Genomic DNA, 18,056 nt, shown 5'->3' with positions numbered 1-18,056 from the left:
AAGATTCTGGTGGCCTTGGTAGATCACAGACTTGATACAAGTCTGCAGTGGGGTGCAGCTGCAAAAAAGGCAAATGTGGTTTTGGGATGCATCAATAGCTGTATTAGGTGCGTGATGCAGGGAGATGATTGTGTCTCTATTCACCACTGGTTAGGCTTCATGTAGAGCATGTGCATTTTGTGCTCCACACTTAATAAAAGGACATAAAGAAGTTAGACAGGATCCAGAGGGTGGGTGAGAGTGATGACAAAGATTCTTAGAAAACAAGTCATCTGAGAGACTGAAGGAGCTAGGCACATTCAGCTTGTGGAAAGGGCGGTTAACAGGGGATATGATGGCAGTCTTCAAATATTTGAAGGGCTGCCATAGAGAGAAGGGAAAGCATGTTTTCTCTCCCGCTGCAGAGTGGAGGACACAGACCAGTGGCTTGACATTGTAGCAAAGTAGATGTAGGTTGGTTATCAGGAAAAACCTCCTTGCTGTTAGAATAATGAGGCAGTAGAATAGCCTGCCTAGGGAAGCTGTGGACTCTCCATCACTGGAGGTGTTCAAGAAGACAGCCACTGGTTGTGGAAGTTCTAGGCACAGCTATGCTTATGTTCTACTGATCATATTTACTATGCTTCTGAGCTTTGTTGGTTGCCCCTGCCCCCCCACCCTTTTCTGCTACACCCCCTTTATCAGAGCATTCAGAAATACATAGACTCCTGTGAGGTTTGAGCTTGCACCAAGATCACATGTGCCAAGCCACTAGGCTTCCTCCAACCACTACTGACACCAAGACAGCCTTGGCGCAAGGTGTTTGTTGACTTGATTACTGATCTGCCTCTTGCCCTAGGGCACTCAAGCATCCTGGTGGTAGTGGATCTCCTCACCAAGATGGCCCATTTCATCCCTTGCCCTCACACCACCACAGCCCCAGAGACAGCCCAACTCTTCTTAGGAAATGTCTTCCAGCTGCATGGTCTTCCCAGGGCATCATCTGGGACCATGGCCTTCAAATCATTTTTGACTTCTGGAAAGAACTCTTAAAATGGTTAGAAATCAAACCCATTGCTGCATCTGCCCATTTCCCAGAAACTGACAAACAAATGGAATGGATCAGTCAAACACTCAAACAATCTCTCTGATGCTTTTTGAATTATCATCAGGACAGTTGGGTCTCCCTACTCTTGCTTGCAGTATTCCCATGTGGTAACTCCCAACATGCCTCCACCAGCCAGTCTCCTTAATTTTGAATGATGGCCTCCACCCCTGCATTCATCATCTCTTGCCCTCTCGGTCCTCTTGCACACCAACTGCAGCCAATCTAGTCAATCATCCACCAGATCTAACAAGACCTAAAGAAACATCTGGAAGCTGCCAAGGAGCTTACAAGATATTTTCAGATAAGGATCATCAAGAGGCACAAGCCTTCTCAGAGGGAGATAAGGTTTGACTACCCACCTGTTGTTTGCACATCTGTCTACCAGACTGAACTACCACTACTTCCCAATCAATGCAAAGATCAACCCAGTCACTTATAGATTAAGGCTCCCCAGGACCATGAAATTACACCTGGTCTCTCATGCCTCTCTGATGAAAACTCCTAAGGAGAACCCTTTTCCAGGTCAAGCACCAACCTTCCACCTCCCATGTAGGTCCAAGAGAAAGGGAAGGTTTTGGTTCACCAGATTCTAGACTCCAGGATGATTGGGGGAAATTGTACTCTCTAATGGACTAGGAGGGTTAAAGCCTGGAGGAAGGCTCGTGGTACCAGCAAGTAATGTCCATGTGCCAGACTTTTCTGAAAGGCATCCATCGGGCTCACCCTAATAAACCAGGCCCCAGGGCATCTAGAAGCCCCGGGGCCTGGTTTATTACAAGTGGAGGGGGTTAGTGTAGGGCTTCTGTGCTGCAGGCTGGGTCAGCTCTGTAAGGCCCAAAGACCTATAAAGTAGTTGTAACTGAAGGTCAATGGTTGAGAAGAAACTGTAGAGGACTGTGGATCAGCAACACTAGGGAGCTGGTACTCAGGAACAGAAGAGACTGGGGCCCAGAAGTCTGATTGAGCCTCTGCCCTCAGTTGGCCAGAGGCCAGTCTGATGCAGCAAAGACTAGTGGTGCCCTGAAAGCCATCACCAGCAGGGAGACCCCAGCAGGATAGAACAAATCTTGCTCCTGGAGCTGTGTCAAACAAGGAGTGAGGGCCTGGCCTCCAACCAGCATGCTGGAATGACTGTGAGATTTAAGAGGCTCCATATACCCTGGGCTGAAGGAGAAGACCTTCCCCTTTCCCTCCCTTTGTGGGCTATGTGCTGCCAACTACATCTGTGCGAAGCTTCAGGTGGTGATTCAATTCAGAGGAGATTCGGCCCGATTCGGTGGCCAAATCTCCGAATCTGAATCAAATCAGGGGACCAATTTAAAGGTCTGAATTCATTCAAAGCTCTCTGAATCTTCAGCAAAGATTCAGAGAGCTTTGATGATTCAGGCAGTCCCCAGTGGCTGCAACAGGGAGCTGTAGCTGACTCCGAGCTGGCAAGTACTAGAGGTGGGGGCTGGGGGGGGGGCTCTGGGGGATTCCCCCACTCGGCATGAACCCCCTCAACCCCCCTCCCACTCCCCCGGCCTCCCCACGGTTGCCCCACCTGCCGGGCCTCTGGCCTTTTAAGAAAAAAAAAGCCGAGGAAAGCCCAGAGACTCACCGCTCCTGGTGCAGCCTCAGGGGCTTGCACAGAGCCCCTCACGTGGCACGGGGCAGTGGGGATCGCCCCTGCTGGCAGCAGCAGTGAGTCCCGGGGTTTCTTCAGGGCTTTTTTTTTTCTGAAAGGGCAGGAGCTGGCCCATGCAGGGCACCTGTGGGGGAGTGGAGGAGGGGGTTGGGGGTTCGTGCAGAGCCCCCCATGCAGCATGGGGCAGTGGGGATCGCCCCCCGCCCGGCAGCACCCGCTGAGCTGGAGCTTTTTTTTGCCCAAGTGCTGGGAGCTGGGGCGGGCAGAGCAGCCATTGCCGAGTTGGGAGAGGGGCAGGGGATGGGCCTGGCCTGGCCTGGCTGATTTGGAGATTCAGAGATTTGGCTGCTGCCAAATCTCCAAATCAGATTCGGCCAAATTGAATCAGGACAGTGATTTGAATCCCCAAATCAAATCATTGTCCCCCGAATCAGCCGAATCCGAAGCGAATACTAGCCACTTTGCACAGGCCTACTGCCAACGTCTGGCCCCAAAGTTGTGCACCCCTTTTTCCTTTATTTTACCAGGAAATGTACAACAAGCTAAAGGGAAGCTGGTGCCTGGTACTCCCTGGCTTCTAGCCACAGTCCTTCACACACAGTTGTGATCATGTCTAAGTCAGTGACATGTGGGAATGGTTCAGTTGCTCCGTGTGTCCAGACCCACAGGAGCAGCCTCCCTGCTTCTTTTGGTTGGAAATGGAAGGACCTGATCTCACAGACATCTCAGCCTTCCTCTCACCATTACAGTGCAATGGTGTGCTCAGATCCTTCCACAGACACGGTCCTCTGAATCCAGTGATGCAGCCATAGCAGAAGGGCTGGAAGAGAGAAATCCAGCTCTGGAAGGAAGGTTTAGTCATACCCAGCCAGCCAGTCTGACCCAGCTTGTGCCCCCATACCTGGCAGATGGGAGCTTCAAGGTGAGCTTGGTGCACCCAGGACTCGGCTTTTAGCCTGTTTCACAGAAGAGTTTTGGAGCCTCCCCATACTCCTTGTGCACCGTCTTCCCTCCAGCTCCCTCAGCTGACCCTACCCTCATTCCCTTAGCTCTTTCTATGCATGTTTTAGTATTTTTAAGGAAATGTTTTCATGTCCCAGGTCAAATTAGCCAGATCAGCCAGATCAGTTCCCAATCCTTTGAACCATTCAATGTGGCTCTACTACCAGCAAGTATCCTCCACCCCAAACTTTTCAGCCTGTGGCTTCAGATACTTCCAAATCTTTTGACAGGCATTCTACATGCAGGCCCAAGCCCAGAGGCTTGGGGTTTGGATGCCCACAGGTTTTGCTTGCCCTCAGCCATATGGAGCAGCCCTCAGCAGGAGCAAACAATGGCAGACTCTCCCATTTCCATAAAGTCGGCATGTAGCTGAGATCCTCCCACTGGAAGCTGGCCAGTGGGAAGTTAAATATGAGGCTCTTGTAGGGAGTCCTGTCCGCAAGCAGACAAGGGTGCACCCTCCACTACACAGTGCCATTTTAATTGCATTACCTCAGTCATGGTATTTCCCCTGCCCACATCCTCCAGCTGCCTGCTTGGGCTGAGGTTCCCCTGGGGAAAGGTCTGTCTGCACTGAGGGCAGTAACTTGTCTCCCAACCCCATTCCAGCACTGGGTGATGCAGGCTCAGCAGAAGTTGTGCCCACAGCCCATGATCATCAACAGATCCCTGAAGAACTCCAGGCAGATTCATAGATTGTAAGGGGCTGGAAGGGACCTCACAAGATCATTGGGTCCAGCCCCCTGCACTAGGCAGGAAAGATAACTGGGGTCAGGTGGAGCAGGTCACTTCATCCTGGAGTTTATCCACAGAGCTCTCAGTGGCCATGGCTCTGAGAGGAGAAAAAACAAAGTTTGTCTCATTTTCCTGAGCTCAGAGATAGCTTGACTTGAGAGACAGCTGGGTGTTTCCTTTCTCTAAATGGCTCTGATTGTCCGCTGGACTGTCAGGAGTCTCTGGGTGCAGCCCTTAGATTCCTGGTAAAATTGCCTGTTAACCCTTGGTGGGGAGGTAGTGAGGACAAATGTAATGGAAACAAATGGGAAGCTTGTTAATCGACTACCAATAATTGATAATAATAACAGAGCACTTTAAGGTGAGCCTGCTGCAACCCAAAATATGTTCAGCATAAAACTCTCCTGTCGGGCTAAGAATTGCCTAAAAACTGGTTTGGAGAAAATAAAAGCAGCATATGTTTTAGCTTAGATTTACCACCAATCCCAGTTAACGTTCCAACCTCTGAAATGGCAAATACTTCAGACCTGTTGCTGGGGCTGAGATGGAGGAGGTTCTTCTTGAGCTGGGATACAACCAGCATCCCCACCTCAAGTCCTGCACAGGGATCAGTGGGATCTGAGCCTCCAGCTTTCACCAAGGAGACCTAGAACATACTACAGGGACCATGTAATATGACCTCTCATGCACCACATTATTCAGTCTTCATTCAGAGACTCCAACTCCCCAGAGTCCTAGGTCTTGCTATATGTCCTTTCCTCTGTGATGTCCGGCTCTGTGGTTTCATCACAATAGAGTGAGGAGCCTTGTGGGTGAATAAGAGCTTGGCCCAGCTTGAGTTGTCTCTTGGTGAAGAAGGCCAAGGCCCAAGACCAGGCCAAGGAAAAGCAGTGTCCATCCCACAGGGGACGTCCTGCCATGTGAGCCAGAGCAATGGGACAGAAGCCCATGCAGGAGAGATGTAGGGAGAGAAAAGGGGGAGTGAAGGCCCAAGAGACAAAGCCATTACAAAACCCCAGTTTAGATGTTTATTGAGATTTCTATGAATGTGAAGCTGCCAGGGCCAGGCAATACAAGGGAATTGTTGGTATCAGAGGAGCCTGAGGCAGGGAGGTACCTGCCCTGAGTGAAACTCTTCCAGCTCTGAGAAAACCCCCAGCCCAGGGGCCTTTGCTGCACATGAAAAACCAGCTCAAGCACAAACCATCCCAGCAGCTTCCCACAGGCAGCACCTGGCAGAGCTCAGGCTCCAAGCCCAGGTGGCCTCCCACCCCCAGACCCCCCAGCAGGGCTCTGTGGGCAAAGGACACCAAAAGACACTTTGCCCTCAGCCCCAGCCCTGGGCTGCTGGGACTGAAGGGGGTGGCAGCCCCAAAGCTGGCAGCTTTCCCGAGGGTCCATTCTGGCAGCCTTGCTTGAGTCCTGCAGAGCCATCTAGTGTGGGCACAGACAGGCCTGGTGCCACCTGCTGCAATGGGACAGACTTGTCTGTGCAGACTGCACCTTTTGCCTTGGCAGCTCCCAGGGACATAAGGAAAGGGGACAGGGGCTGGTAGAAGGGATTCCTCCGGGGTCGCAGAGAAGGGAAAGCTGGAGCGGCCCATTTCCCCACATAGGATGTTCCATTCCCCGGCTGTCCCCCTCCCCACCCAACTCAACGGCACAGTCTGAGCTTGGACCCAGTCCTGCACAGCAAGAGCCAGGGCCGGATTCTGTCCCCAGCGAACGAGGCCAGCGGGAAGGTGAAAATCGGAGACTCAGTACCAGCATCAAGAAATGACACCTGCCCCCATGAATAGTCCAGACACACCCGGACCCTGCTTGGCGCCTGGCACAGGGACAGGGGGGTGGGAGCAAGGGAAGTGAGAGCCTCAAAGTGACTGAGCCCCCTGTGCACCGCTGACGTTCGTTGCACAGCCCAGATTCCCTCCTCGGGGCTAATTCTGATCTCTCCCTTCCTCCTTACAGACTCTCTGGCGACCCCCATGGCCCAAAACCCCCTCGCCGCCTCCACCTCCCAGCAGTGTCTCCCCGAGGTGAATCCCTGACAGCCCAGCACACAGTACAGAGAATCAAATCTCTCAGGAGAGTCTGGCAGATCCTGCCGCATGCCTGTCAGTGTCACACATCTCCAGTCTGCAGACAGGATGAGTTCAGGATGAGCCGTGTCTGGATCCAGAGTCACCGTCACTGGGAGAGAGAATAGCAGTGTCAGGGCAGAGCTCAGCCCTGGGGCACGTGGGGCTGTTCGTCACCCTCCCCAGAAGCCCCGTCCTGCCTGGGACCATCCTGGGCCCCAGGAGCTGCCTCTGCCCTTGGACCTGGAGGCTGAGCGGAGATAGCCCCACAGCTCCTCACCCTGGCATGGGGGAGAGCTCCTACCCTGATGGAAAGGGAGGAGGTGGCAGCAAATCTATAGGCAAGGACAGGAAAATCCCAACCCAACAACCCAGGCCCCAGCACAGGGGGTTTCAGTGCTGGGCTAGGAGAGGGTTTGACTCTGCTTTAAGGGTGTGGGTTATGTGGGATCATTCTGTTAATGCCAGGACCGGCTCCCCCAGCACTTACCCTTTGTGTACGCTGGCTTCTCCAGTTTAAACAGCAGAGTCTCTGCAGGGGAAAAGGGCAAAGGTATTAGACCTCTGGTGTCTGGTTCATGCTATGGGCTGGGACCTGCCTCAGCCCTGAGCCCCTAAGACTGAACAGAGATATGGGGACAGCTTCTCCCCATGCTGCTGGGACTGTGGCTGCAGAAGCTGCCTCCACATCTTCCTGCTCCCCTGCAGTCGAGCCTCCTCTCCCAGAATAGGGAGGGAGGGAGCTGCAGGTTCAGGAAGAAGAGTGTAGGGAGGGATGTAACAGCAGCGGTGACCAGGATCCACCTGCAGGTGGCCGCAGTAATGTCGGCAGCAAGGGCGGGTCAAGCAGGGACCACCCGCAGGTGGCCGCAGCGGTCTTCGCGGTGTGGGGTGCGTGGAGGCAAAGGTAGCAAGCACCGAGAGGTGATCAGCAATCACCCACAGATGCCACTGGCAACATCAGCAGAGGCCAATCTTAGAGGGAACACGGCCAATCCCAGGGGGCGCACATGCCCCCCTATGCGTTGCCAATGCCTTTGGGGGTGCAGGATACCAGAGGTGCAGTTTCACCCAGACCACAGCCCACTTGCCTGTTCTGCTCCTCTCCTGGCCTCTCAGGAACCCTCCCTGCCTACACCTCCTCCCCCAACCACCTGCCCCTCCTGCACCCCTCTCCCCCTTCCCTTCCTCCCACCCCCACCCCCGGCCAAGCCAGAAGGCTCCTAACTTGAAAACCTGACTCCGGTTTAACTTTGGAGGCCTGACATGAGGCACCAGGGCCTAGACATGTGTGGGGCAGGGCCCTGCAGCTCCCACCACCCTGGCTGCAGGTGCCCATACTGAGCAGTGCTGGGCTTTGCACCTCTGCAGCTTGGACAAAGAGGCCCCATGAGAAGCCCAGGTTCATCAGTGATTTTCCCAAAGGCATAGAGATGCCCTTGCCTCATGGCTTCATTCCTGCGATCTGCAATATCAGTCCAGCACATTCAGTTTCTCTCCCAATTAAAAAAGATGCAGGCTCCAAATTCAAACCAACTGCTTGCCTCCTCCCCCTCTGCAAGGACACTTCCCTACTCCCTTTCATGGCCCACTTCTCAATACCTTGAAACGTCTTCAGAGTCTCCTGTAGAGCTAGACTTTTTCCAGAGAAGATGATGAGCCTTTCCAGCTCTGGGCAAATCCCCTCTGGCAGCTGGAACTGCTCAGTCTTGCACCTGGGGAAAAAATGGTCCATGTTATTGATTTTCTTTTCGGAACTCAGCTTCATGGTAATAGCATTGGGTAGATGGAGGGACCTGGAGACTGGCTCTGTCCATGTATGTCAGCCTCAGGGGCAGGGGCAGCACAGACAATGGCAGTGGCAGCTGCCCCAGCAGGGACCAGTAAGTGTTCTTCAGCTTGGAAATGTCCAAGATATATCCTAGGATCAGAAAGGAGCTGAGACTTCATAACTAGTTGGCTCAAGCTCTGGTGGCCAGGACTATTCCCCAGGACAGGCTGCCAGTGCCCAAGGCTGCCACTTGCCTGAAGAGAAGAGGGGGAGGTCCATCCTTCCCACCTCAGGGACAGTCCCAACACTTGCTGGGCTGTGGTGCCCTGCAGAAATGTGGCCACTGCATTGTCTCCAAGACCCTCCCTGTATGGGGAAAGAGGCAGAGCCATGTACCTGCTCAGCGTGCTTTTGATGTCCTAAAGGGGGAGAAAAAGATGGAAGAGTGAGCTCAGTGCCACGCACCCCGGGCACCCCCTACCAGAAGGGACATGCTTCCTCCTCAGACTCTGAGTGTCGCACGCAGAAGGATCTGGGAAAAGTTCAGCCCCTTTACAAGCCTCAATTTAGTGGCACCCCCCACCCAAGGGGTGTAATAGGGCAGCTGTGCACCCTGGGCAGTGGAAGTGCACAGGGCAGCAGCAGCTGGGGCAGATATTCTGCATCTCCCATCACTGCCACTAGCATCTGCTTGGGGCCATTGCCCTTCTTGCCCCTCCTCAGTTATCCTACTGGTCCTGGCAGACCCAAGATTTAGGTCTTTCCCTCCTTTGTGCTTGGACTAGAGGCATTTGATGTGCCTCACTTGCAGGAGGTCACTTGCTGGCTGCTGGCACTTCCCCTCCAGTTCCTTGATCAGGCTGTTGAGACGGGAAATCTCCTCAGAGAGCTGGGTGACAGTCTCCCTCTGACTCTCCTCAATCCCCCTCTCCAGCTCTCCCAGCTCAGCCAGCAAGAGTCGTTCTTGTTCCACCAGAAACCGGCGCAGTTGTTCAAATTCAGCCACAATCTTCTTCTTCTCAGCTGCTGCCTTTTGCTGCCATGAACAGAGAGAAACCATGTCAGGGAGGGCAGCCCCTTTGGGGAGAGTCAGGGAATGGCTCGTAAGGCCCCGTGGGCCTCATTGTCCGCACAGCCAGGACCCTCGACCTCCCACAGCCTGGTACAGAGTTGGGGGTTGCTCAGGTCTTGGGCCCTGCCTGGGATCTCTGCACTCTATTCATTTTACAAAGCTTTTTTCTGCTTCCCTGAGGGCTAGGACCATATGGAGGGGAGAAGTCCATGGATCTCAGCAAAGAAAGCTTTCCTCGCATGATCAGGGATCCTGATTTTCTCTGTTAAAAAATCCCAAAATCTCGGATAAAAACCCTGAAAATCCACGTTTTCCACAATTAAAGTGAAACGCCACTATATGTCAGTTGAGCACAATATTTTATTGATATATTTACAATTTTAAAGCCATTTGGAAGCCTACCAGCACCTCAATCATTATAATAAAATAAATTCTAAATATCTATATAGTTTGGCATTTGATTTTGTTGGGTTTTTTATCATAGAAAATTGGAGCTCCCCTTGCCCGCTTTGCTCACCAGGACGCAGGTCCAGCTGCAGATGTGCCCCCAGCTTCTTTGCGGTGCTGAACAGCCCTGATATGCTGGTGCTCCTCGTTCCCTAGCCACAGACCCCCCACCCCCAGCACTGCCAGTAGCCCTCAGTCCTGACCCACAGCCCCCTGGCTCTGCTGGTGCCCCTCACTCTCGACCTGCAACCCCGTCCCCAGCATTGTTCCTCACTCTGAACCTGCAGCCCCCCATCCCTGCTTGTGCTCTTTACTCCTGACCTGCAGCCCCCACTCCTCTCAGCCCTGCTGATGCCCCTCAATCCTGACCCACTGCCCTCCAGATCCCAGTCCCCCAGTGTGTGGGGAAGGAGGTTGTTGTGTGGGGCAAGGGGATTGTGTGTGGGGCAGTGGGGTGGGGTGTGCGGCAGCATGGGGGGGTATGGGGCAGAAGGGTGCCCAAACATATGTGCATCGAAGGGTGAATGGGGGGCACATGCCCCCCCAGATTTGTGTGACCCACAGCAGGGCATGGGGCTGCAGCCTGGTCAGACCGGCATGGGCAGGAGCCACCTCTCTGGCCTAGAAGACGGGGTCCAGCATGGGAAGGCAAAATGCAGCATTGAGACTTAGTGTCCCCGCCACCACATCCATGCTACTAGCAGCATGAGGAATAACAGAGTGGGGGCAGGCCACACTGCCCTCACCTCCTCTCACTGTGAGGGCCACAGCTTTACCTTGGAGGGGAGGTGGAATGGGAAGCAGCGTGGGTAGCCTGAGAGGAGCAGCAGTGCCAGCCAGGCCATGGCGGAGGGGTAGTGTCGTGGCCCGGCATGCAAGTGGCTGGGGCAGGAGGAGATGAGGACAGTGTGGCCCCTCCCCAGGCCTGTTACTCCTTGCAACAGTGCAGCTGGTGCTGGGGTAGGGGCGGCAGCAGCAATGAGTCTTGCTGCCCCACTCCACCCTCCCACACAGGGTCCTGCCTGCTAAGCCACGAAAACGGCTCCTGCCCATGCCGATCTAGCCAGCTGCAGTCCCATGCCCCACTGTGGGCACAGAAATCTGGAAGGGCATGTACACCCCTAAGCCCCACCAACACATCGCCTATGGTGCCCAACCCCTCCCCAGGAGCGCACGCAACAGCGGGAAGCCAGCTTCCCTGACAGCCCCTGCACCATCCTGCCAAGCCACCCATGGCTCCATCCCTGGCTGGGCCCCACGGTCTCACATTATTGTCCCGGCCCCAGGTGCCATACACCACCGCAGCTGGGCAACACTCCCAGCCCCAGCCGCCAACCCTGCCCTGCTCCCTCCCTCAGTTTGGGGGCTCTGTGAGAACTGCAGCCGCCACCTCAACCTCCCCTCGCATCCCCCTTCCCCTGTGTCGCCTATGCCCCCCCATAGACTTACTTCCAGAGAGCTGCAGCAGCTGCTCCACCACATTGTCTGCCTGCCAAGTGCATGTGTGCCCATGCACATGCCTGTGGTGCCCCCTGCCTCTGATCGCCCTCCTCCCACTCCCCCCAGCCCCAAGTAGCCCCTTGCAGGCTGGAACTCTGCCAGCCTGCAAGGAGAAACCCACCATTTCCCCAGTTTTTCTCCTTTAAAGGAGAAAATCCACGTTTTTCTACTGCAAACGGGAAATCCAGATCCCTGCTTATCACTGATGAGTGGGTTTGCAAGGCCTGGCTGCATGCCTCTACCACCACACACTGCAACACACAGTCACAAAATGACACGGTCACTGTTTCACCAAACATGCAGAGCAGGAGACAACCCGTCCTTCCTCCCCCATGTCAGCCTGGCCCCAGCAGCACCCACCTGATATTCCTGGTGTTTCTGACTTTCACTCCCTTTCAGTTCGTCAAGCCTCTTCCTCTCTCCCCTTAGAAACTGCAGCTGAGTCTGAATTTGTTCCTGAGGGAAGGAAAAATCCTTGGGTCAGTTTTCCTTTGTGTGGGAAGATGGAGTCTTTTCCCCACACCATAGCTGAGAGGGCTGCCTGAGGGTGCACTGTGAGGGCAAAGACAGGCCCAGGAAACTCCATGTGCTCAGGCTGGACCAGCAGCTCTCAGTACAGTGCACCCCTTTCCAGGAAGCAGCAGCACTGAATAGTGTATACTTGATACAGATGGAGCAGCAAGCAGCCAGCTTCCAGCTCCTGCCCAGCAGGAAGAGCAGATTGAAGAACTCGAGCAGGTCCTGGGGATGTGCCATAAAGCAACACTATAACCAGTGGGGAAGTGCAGACTGTCAGTGAAACGCACTGACTGCACAGCAAACAATACGGCCTGGAATCCACAGTGGTCGACACACTAGAGTGCCAACCAGTCTTAGGCAGCTGAGCAGGACAAAGCCACAACTCTGGTCTCTGTGAACAGAAAAGAAGAGACTCAGAAGTGAGGCACCAGTCCTGAAGTATTACAGCCCAGCAGTACAGCTACAGCTACATGTGGATGCCTCAAAAAGAGCAGTATTAACGTAGAACCAGCACAGCACAGCATTTGCTAGCCAGGCCTGGACAGAGACAGGAAAAGGAGGTGCTCAGATACAAAAGGAGCTCCTAGTCGTGCTCTCTGGACTGGAGCGGTTCCACCACTTCACCTCTGGACCCATCATTAGCCCCTGAAGCCATCCCTGAGAGCACCAAAGTGCCACATGTTATTGAGACTTCTGCACTGATGTGAGCATCAGCTCCTGGCCTGGGAAGTAAGTCACTGCCAGTGGCAGATGCAGTGAGCAGGGCCTGCCTTCCAGAGTATGCCACATGGGGCTCTGTAGCTGGGGAAATAAAGTCTGTCAAAGTACTACTACAATACCTCCCTGTCCCCAGGCAGCTACCAGGGAGGGTTGTAACAACTTAAGGGAAACTGGTGCCTGACACCTCCTGGTTTCAAGCTACAGGCCTTCACATACAACTGTGGGTCATTTTTGCTGCAGTGATATTGGAGAAGGTTCAGCTGTTCTGTGTGTCCAGAGCCAGGGAAGCAGCTTCCCTGCTTCATCTGGTTTGAAACAAGGATCTGATGGCAAAGACATCTCCGTCCTTCTTGTCTCATTCTAGTAGGATTGTTTGCACAGAGGCTTCCACCAAGCAGCCCTCCACGTGCAGGGATGCAGTTGCCACAGTGACCCTAGGAGAGAGAGATCCAGGGCTAATTTTTTTTTTAATTTGTATCCAAGGTCAAATTAGCCAAAACTAATTCCAAATCCGAGAGTCCAGAACCATAAGTGGCCCTACTACTGGCAAACATCCTCCACCCGCACCTGGGGCTTCAGACTTTTCCAAAACCTTGGGCGGGCATCCTACTTGCAGGCCCAAGCCCAGAGGCTTGGGGTTCGGATGCTCCTGAGTTTTGCTTGCCCTCAGCCATAAGGCACTCGGAGCAAGCAAGGGAGGAGACTCCCACTTCCATAAACTGGGCTTAAAGCTGCTGCACTTCAGCGGTACTGAACCATGCCAGAAGAGCAGTTCTCCTGCAAAGTGGTTCAGGAAAACTGCCTTCTTGGACACAGATATATGTTATTTCCCCTGCCAGGTTAAGAAGCCGCTATGCTTGTCCTGAGCCTTCTAAAGGGAAGTGTAAATCACACCCAGCTGCACAGCTGGACCAGGCCCATGCCCCGTACCTTGCACTGCTGGGCAGCTTCCTGGATGGGAGCCGCGGGGTGAGCTCGGTGTGCCCGGGACTCTCGGCAGATCAAGCACATCAGTATCTGGTCTGTCTCACAGAAGAGCTTCAGAGCCTCCCCATGCTCCTCACACATCATCTTCCCTCCGGCTCCTGCAGCTGACTGCACGCTCAGGCCCTTGACCAGTTCTACAATATTCACAAGCAGCCTGTTTGGGCGGAGGATCCTCTGCGGAAAGGTCTGTCTGCATTGAGGGCAGGCGACATCTGTCTCGGCCCTCTCCCAGCACTGGGTGATGCAGGCTCGGCAGAAGTTGTGCCCACAGTCCACAATCATCACCGGATCCTTGAAGAACTCCAGGCAGACGGAGCAGGTGGCTTCATCCCGGAGACTTTCAACACTCCTGGCAGTGGCCATGGCTGTGATGATCAGGAAGAATTCAGGGCTAGTTTCACTTTCTTGTGCTCAGAGCTGGGCTCACACTGGGGCGTTTCCTTTCTGGGAAATGACTCCATTGTCTGCTGACCTGGCCAGGAGCCCAGGGGTAAAGATCCAGCCCTCGGATTACTGGGGAATCTGTTAACCCTTTGTGGAGAGGCAGCTGGGGACAACTCCAGTAAAAACAACAGAAAAACTATTTTAAGCCACTGCCTGGTAATTCAATGCCCCCAGCTTTTCTCAGTGCATCTGCTGTCAGTCAGGAGATTTTCATGGCCATCAGGACTGTTATTTGGAGCTGTGAACTGCCTAAAAACTCAGATTTACCTGAGTGTTCAGTTTTCCATAGGGATAGGGATGCGGAGGATATAAAAGAAAGAAAAATAATCAAGCACTCACCTCCATTGAATCTGATTTCTCATGTTTCATTTCAAAGCTCTTCAATGCCAAAGGCTTCTCCAGACCTGGCACTGCACCTGGGGGGAGCCCTGGTGCCTCCCCCTTGAGAGGAATAATGAGATTCAGCTGGGGCAGAGCCAGTATCACCCCATGGCGCCCTGCACAGGGATCAGGAGGATCTGAGCCTCCAGTTCTCACCGAGGAGACCCAGAAAGCAGGAGTGACTGGTGCCTCCTGAGTCAAATCTTCATTGTCCTGCGCTGCTGTGCATGGATGGGCCTTTCTTTTCCTCCCTAGTTGCTCACAGTACAAGACTGAACAATGATATGATGACAGCTGCTCCTTCACTCAGCACTTCTGACAACACAGACCCTTCTTGTGGGATCAGGACAGCCATATACAGTCAGGAAGAAACAGCCTCCTATTGATGGTCAGGGAGAGCAGCCTCACCTGGCACCCAGTTCTCAGCCTCACAACAGCTCCATTTCGAGAGACCGTCTCCAAATGATAATCTTTGGCTTCCATGTCACTAAAACCCTAGTGTTCCCCGTTTTTCCCCCCAGACTTTGCTCCATTCCTTCTTGCCACTCTCTGGGCTCCTGCATCCAGTACTTTCCCCTAGTTGCTTGAGTTGCTATCAGTGGGATTTCCACCTCATCTGTATGGGTGGGTCTCTCTGTCCCTTCATTGGCACCTGCCCTGCCTGTGTCTCCTGCTTCTCGCACCCAGCCCAGCCTCTCCAACCCTTCCCCCTCAGCAGCAGACTGGTGCCTCCCTAATTTCTGACCCAAGGACCTCTGGTGCCAAAGAAGATTATGGGTAACAGACCTCACCCCCTCGTGGCCCTGCAGGGACCGGGCCCCAGTGCCCTCCTGGCTCTCCCACAGCCTCATTGACACCCCAGAGCATCCCAAGTCACAGCCCCTTTGAACTCAGGCCTGCTTGGCTCCCACAGGCCACAGTCCCTGTCAGATCTAGAGGGTCTGGGCAGCCTCCTCCATAGGAGAGGCAGCGGGAGGGCAGGAGAGAAGACACAACTGTATTCCAGCTCCAATGAGACCACCACCGCACCCCCCCAAGCTCTGCTCTGGGTTCCTAGACCTCAGCACATGGTCCCCAGGCTGCGTTCTATGGGATGCTTTGCAAAGAGAGGGTTGTAAGCAGTCTTGTGGAGTGTGGGGTTTGCCGGGTAACTGAGTCTGCAGGGGCTCCAGATCCGCAGCTGAGACTATGCCAAAGGGGCCCAAACCAGGCAGTCAGAGTCATATGTCTAATCCCAGATGATATCTGTGCTCATGGTCCAGGTCAGGCCAAAGGGCAATAGCCAGGGAGTCCAGATGCACAATGAAGTAGGCAGGGGCACAGTGCTGGGCTCAGGGGCTGAAGCAAGGCTGAGGCCTGGAGGGCCACTGAGCACATGGGAATATTCCCAAAGGGAAGCACTTGAGTCTGTGTCTCTGTGACAGTGATCAAGCCCTGGGACTGAGAGCAGGGCTGGGCCATAGAGGTAGAAAGCTTCACAGCCCCAGATAAGGCAGCCCCAGATAAGGCAGCTCCTTAAATAGTGGCTTGCTGAGGTGCCCTCAGCTCAGAGGAAGGAGGAGCCAGGAGCTATTTAATCCCTGCACCTGAGGCAGGGAGGGAAGCCTGGCCTAGGAAGAGCTGGAGGAGAGGGCTCACGGCTGGAAGCAGAGAAAAACAGTGTGGGGGAATTGGAACCTAACCCTGGTGCCAGGTGAAGGAGCTCTCAGGTGGGTGAGTTGGTGGCTGCCAGAAGTCCAGTGAACCACAACCAGACTGTCAAGCCTGGGAGATGGGGCAGGGCAGGGTACCCAGGACCACATTCTAGTTCTCTGGAGACAACATCCCAAATTTATAAGAACAACTAAAGGTGTGGCAGGCGAGGGCAGGGTGGTAGTTGGAGTGAGACCAGAGTGATAGGAATGGGATTAGAGTGGCCACAAAGAGGTGCTACTCCCACTGCTAGCAACAGATCCTGCTACAATCTGCCAAAGGGAGTCATGAATGTGTGGAGAGCACAGCACTGCTGAGAGAGTGGGATCTACCAGAAACCTGCATTAGCAGTGACTTTGCTTAAAGACTTCAGCATCTTGCAGCTGGCCAGGGGATCCTGTTCATGTCCCACACACTTGTTGGGCTCTGGAACATCAAAGTGCACACCTACACAAGGCTTTGCAACATGAACGACTGGTGCTTCCCAAGACTGGGGAGGCACCATGGTGGCAAGTGGTGAGCAGGGACCGCCCACAGCCACCCCTGACAGTAGTGAGTGGGGACCACCCACAGCCGCCGCCATTGTGTTGGCAGTGAGGGGGGCATGTGGGTGGGCAGCAACCTCCTACAGAAGCCAGCAGTGGCTTCAGCAGTGGCCAATCTCGGGAGAGGCACATGCTCCCCCCCGCCCCCCCCGCTTTCCCTATGTGTTGCCTATGCTTTGCCATGACAGCAGTCGTTTTCTTTTATTACAATCTTTGATGCAAATCTTTATGAAGTTGTATCTCAGAAAAAAAATTCCGTTTCCTTCTCACTCTAGGGAATGATCTCTTTCCTTTCCCCATGGCTGGCGCAGCAGGTGCAAATCCCCACTTATCTCCAATGCCCAAGAAGACTACACAAGGGTGTAATAGATTTAAAGTACTGGGTGTAAAGTACTGAACAGTAATAGGTATGAGGACTCTATGGCCACAAACTTCTAACTGGGCAATACTTATACAGCTAAGATGTCCCAGATGCCACTTCATGCAACCATTCCTAGGTTTAGATGTTTAAGTGAAATGAAGCTTTGAACATTGGACTTGATATGGAACCAGGAGTTGCCTATAGGCAAATTCAAGTTGATTTGGTTTCTACCATTCCTAATGTAAAGCCAGATAATATACTTTTACAGTAAAAGCTCTGTTATCCGGCATCCCCTGGGAATGGGGGATGCCGGATAACAAAATATGCTGGTTAATTGAGTGGCCCCTCCCACTGTTTCTCCCACCACATCTGGGGTGCCCCTCTGCCCCTCCCACTGCATCACCACCACTCCTGTGGGCCCTGCAGGCCCCGTGAGACAGGGAGGAGGGCCCCGCACAGCCTGTTATGCCCCTGGGCCATGAAGGCTTGAAGAAACTGGAAGTGCCACAGTGGGCACTTCCTGTTTCACTTTATCTTACAAGCTGGCATGCCAGTTAGTAGAGCATGCCTGCTTGTAAGATGCCGGATAACAGAACTTTTACTGTAATTTTAAAAAGTCTTAAGCAGTAATTTAAGAGAGCTACTATCAGCCCCAAATGCTTCTTCTATATGTAAAATTATCTTTTTTAGGTAACTGAACTTTCTTTTAATTCTGCCAGCCAAACAAGCATTGCATTTCTGCAATGTACAGTTCTTTATCTTGGACTCCCTCCTGTCACTTTCTTGTTCCCATCACAGAATTCCAGAGGAGAGCACAACTATGAAGATGTAAATCCCACATCCTTCCGAACAGGCTGGCAGGTGAGCACACAAGTTCTTTTCTATATGCCCAAGAGTCAGTTACACATGACATGTAGATGAATATTTTAAGAGTTTCAGACTTTTCAAGGTACTTGAAGATATTCAGAGAGTGTTTACTACCACGTGTTGATTTTTTTTTCCCACCAAGTATCTTTCTGCCTTGACTTGTACCTTTGTCCTGCCCTGTTACCCCACCTCCCTGGTGTGCCCATTCACTCCTATTCCTG

The 18,056-nt window shown here is 53.4% G+C and overlaps 2 protein-coding genes across 2 annotated transcripts in view; one reads left to right on the top strand and one right to left on the bottom strand.

Moving 5' to 3' along the window:
• Window positions 1-5,470: 5,470 nt before the first annotated feature.
• LOC102372415 (zinc finger protein RFP-like) lies at window positions 5,471-13,966 on the bottom strand. Its single transcript, XM_006032794.3, has 7 exons — window positions 13,489-13,966; window positions 11,680-11,775; window positions 9,106-9,336; window positions 8,697-8,719; window positions 8,132-8,244; window positions 7,020-7,061; window positions 5,471-6,641 (listed from the first exon to the last, which is right to left on the bottom strand). Exons 1-7 carry the CDS (start codon window positions 13,906-13,908, stop codon window positions 6,106-6,108), a joined length of 1,461 nt encoding a protein of 486 aa, XP_006032856.1. The 5' UTR covers window positions 13,909-13,966; the 3' UTR covers window positions 5,471-6,105.
• Window positions 13,967-16,565: 2,599 nt separating this feature from the next.
• EIF1 (eukaryotic translation initiation factor 1) overlaps window positions 16,566-18,056 on the top strand; it is a 21,825-nt gene continuing 20,334 nt past the window's right edge. The window contains exons 1-2 of the mRNA XM_025214522.1: window positions 16,566-16,655; window positions 17,767-17,829. Of these exons, the coding sequence (XP_025070307.1) occupies window positions 16,566-16,655; window positions 17,767-17,829 (153 nt within the window). The remainder of the gene's footprint in view (window positions 16,656-17,766; window positions 17,830-18,056) is intronic.

Source organism: Alligator sinensis, unplaced genomic scaffold (assembly GCF_000455745.1).
Source record: "Alligator sinensis unplaced genomic scaffold, ASM45574v1 scaffold1377_1, whole genome shotgun sequence".
NCBI lineage: Eukaryota > Metazoa > Chordata > Crocodylia > Alligatoridae > Alligator > Alligator sinensis.
This window is presented reverse-complemented; position numbering and strand designations above follow the sequence as displayed.

What these genes read in the sequence shown, in the direction of transcription:
- LOC102372415 (XM_006032794.3), bottom strand. Translation starts at nt 13,908, where the DNA reads ATGGCCACTGCCAGGAGTGTTGAAAGTCTCCGGGATGAAGCCACCTGC. An exon ending in AAGCTGCCCAGCAGTGCAAG is followed by an intron (nt 11,776 to 13,488) that starts GTACGGGGCATG and finishes TCCTTCCCTCAG; the next exon opens with GAACAAATTCAGACTCAGCT. An exon ending in ATCAAAAGCACGCTGAGCAG is followed by an intron (nt 8,245 to 8,696) that starts GTACATGGCTCT and finishes TTTTTTCCCCAG; the next exon opens with GTGCAAGACTGAGCAGTTCC.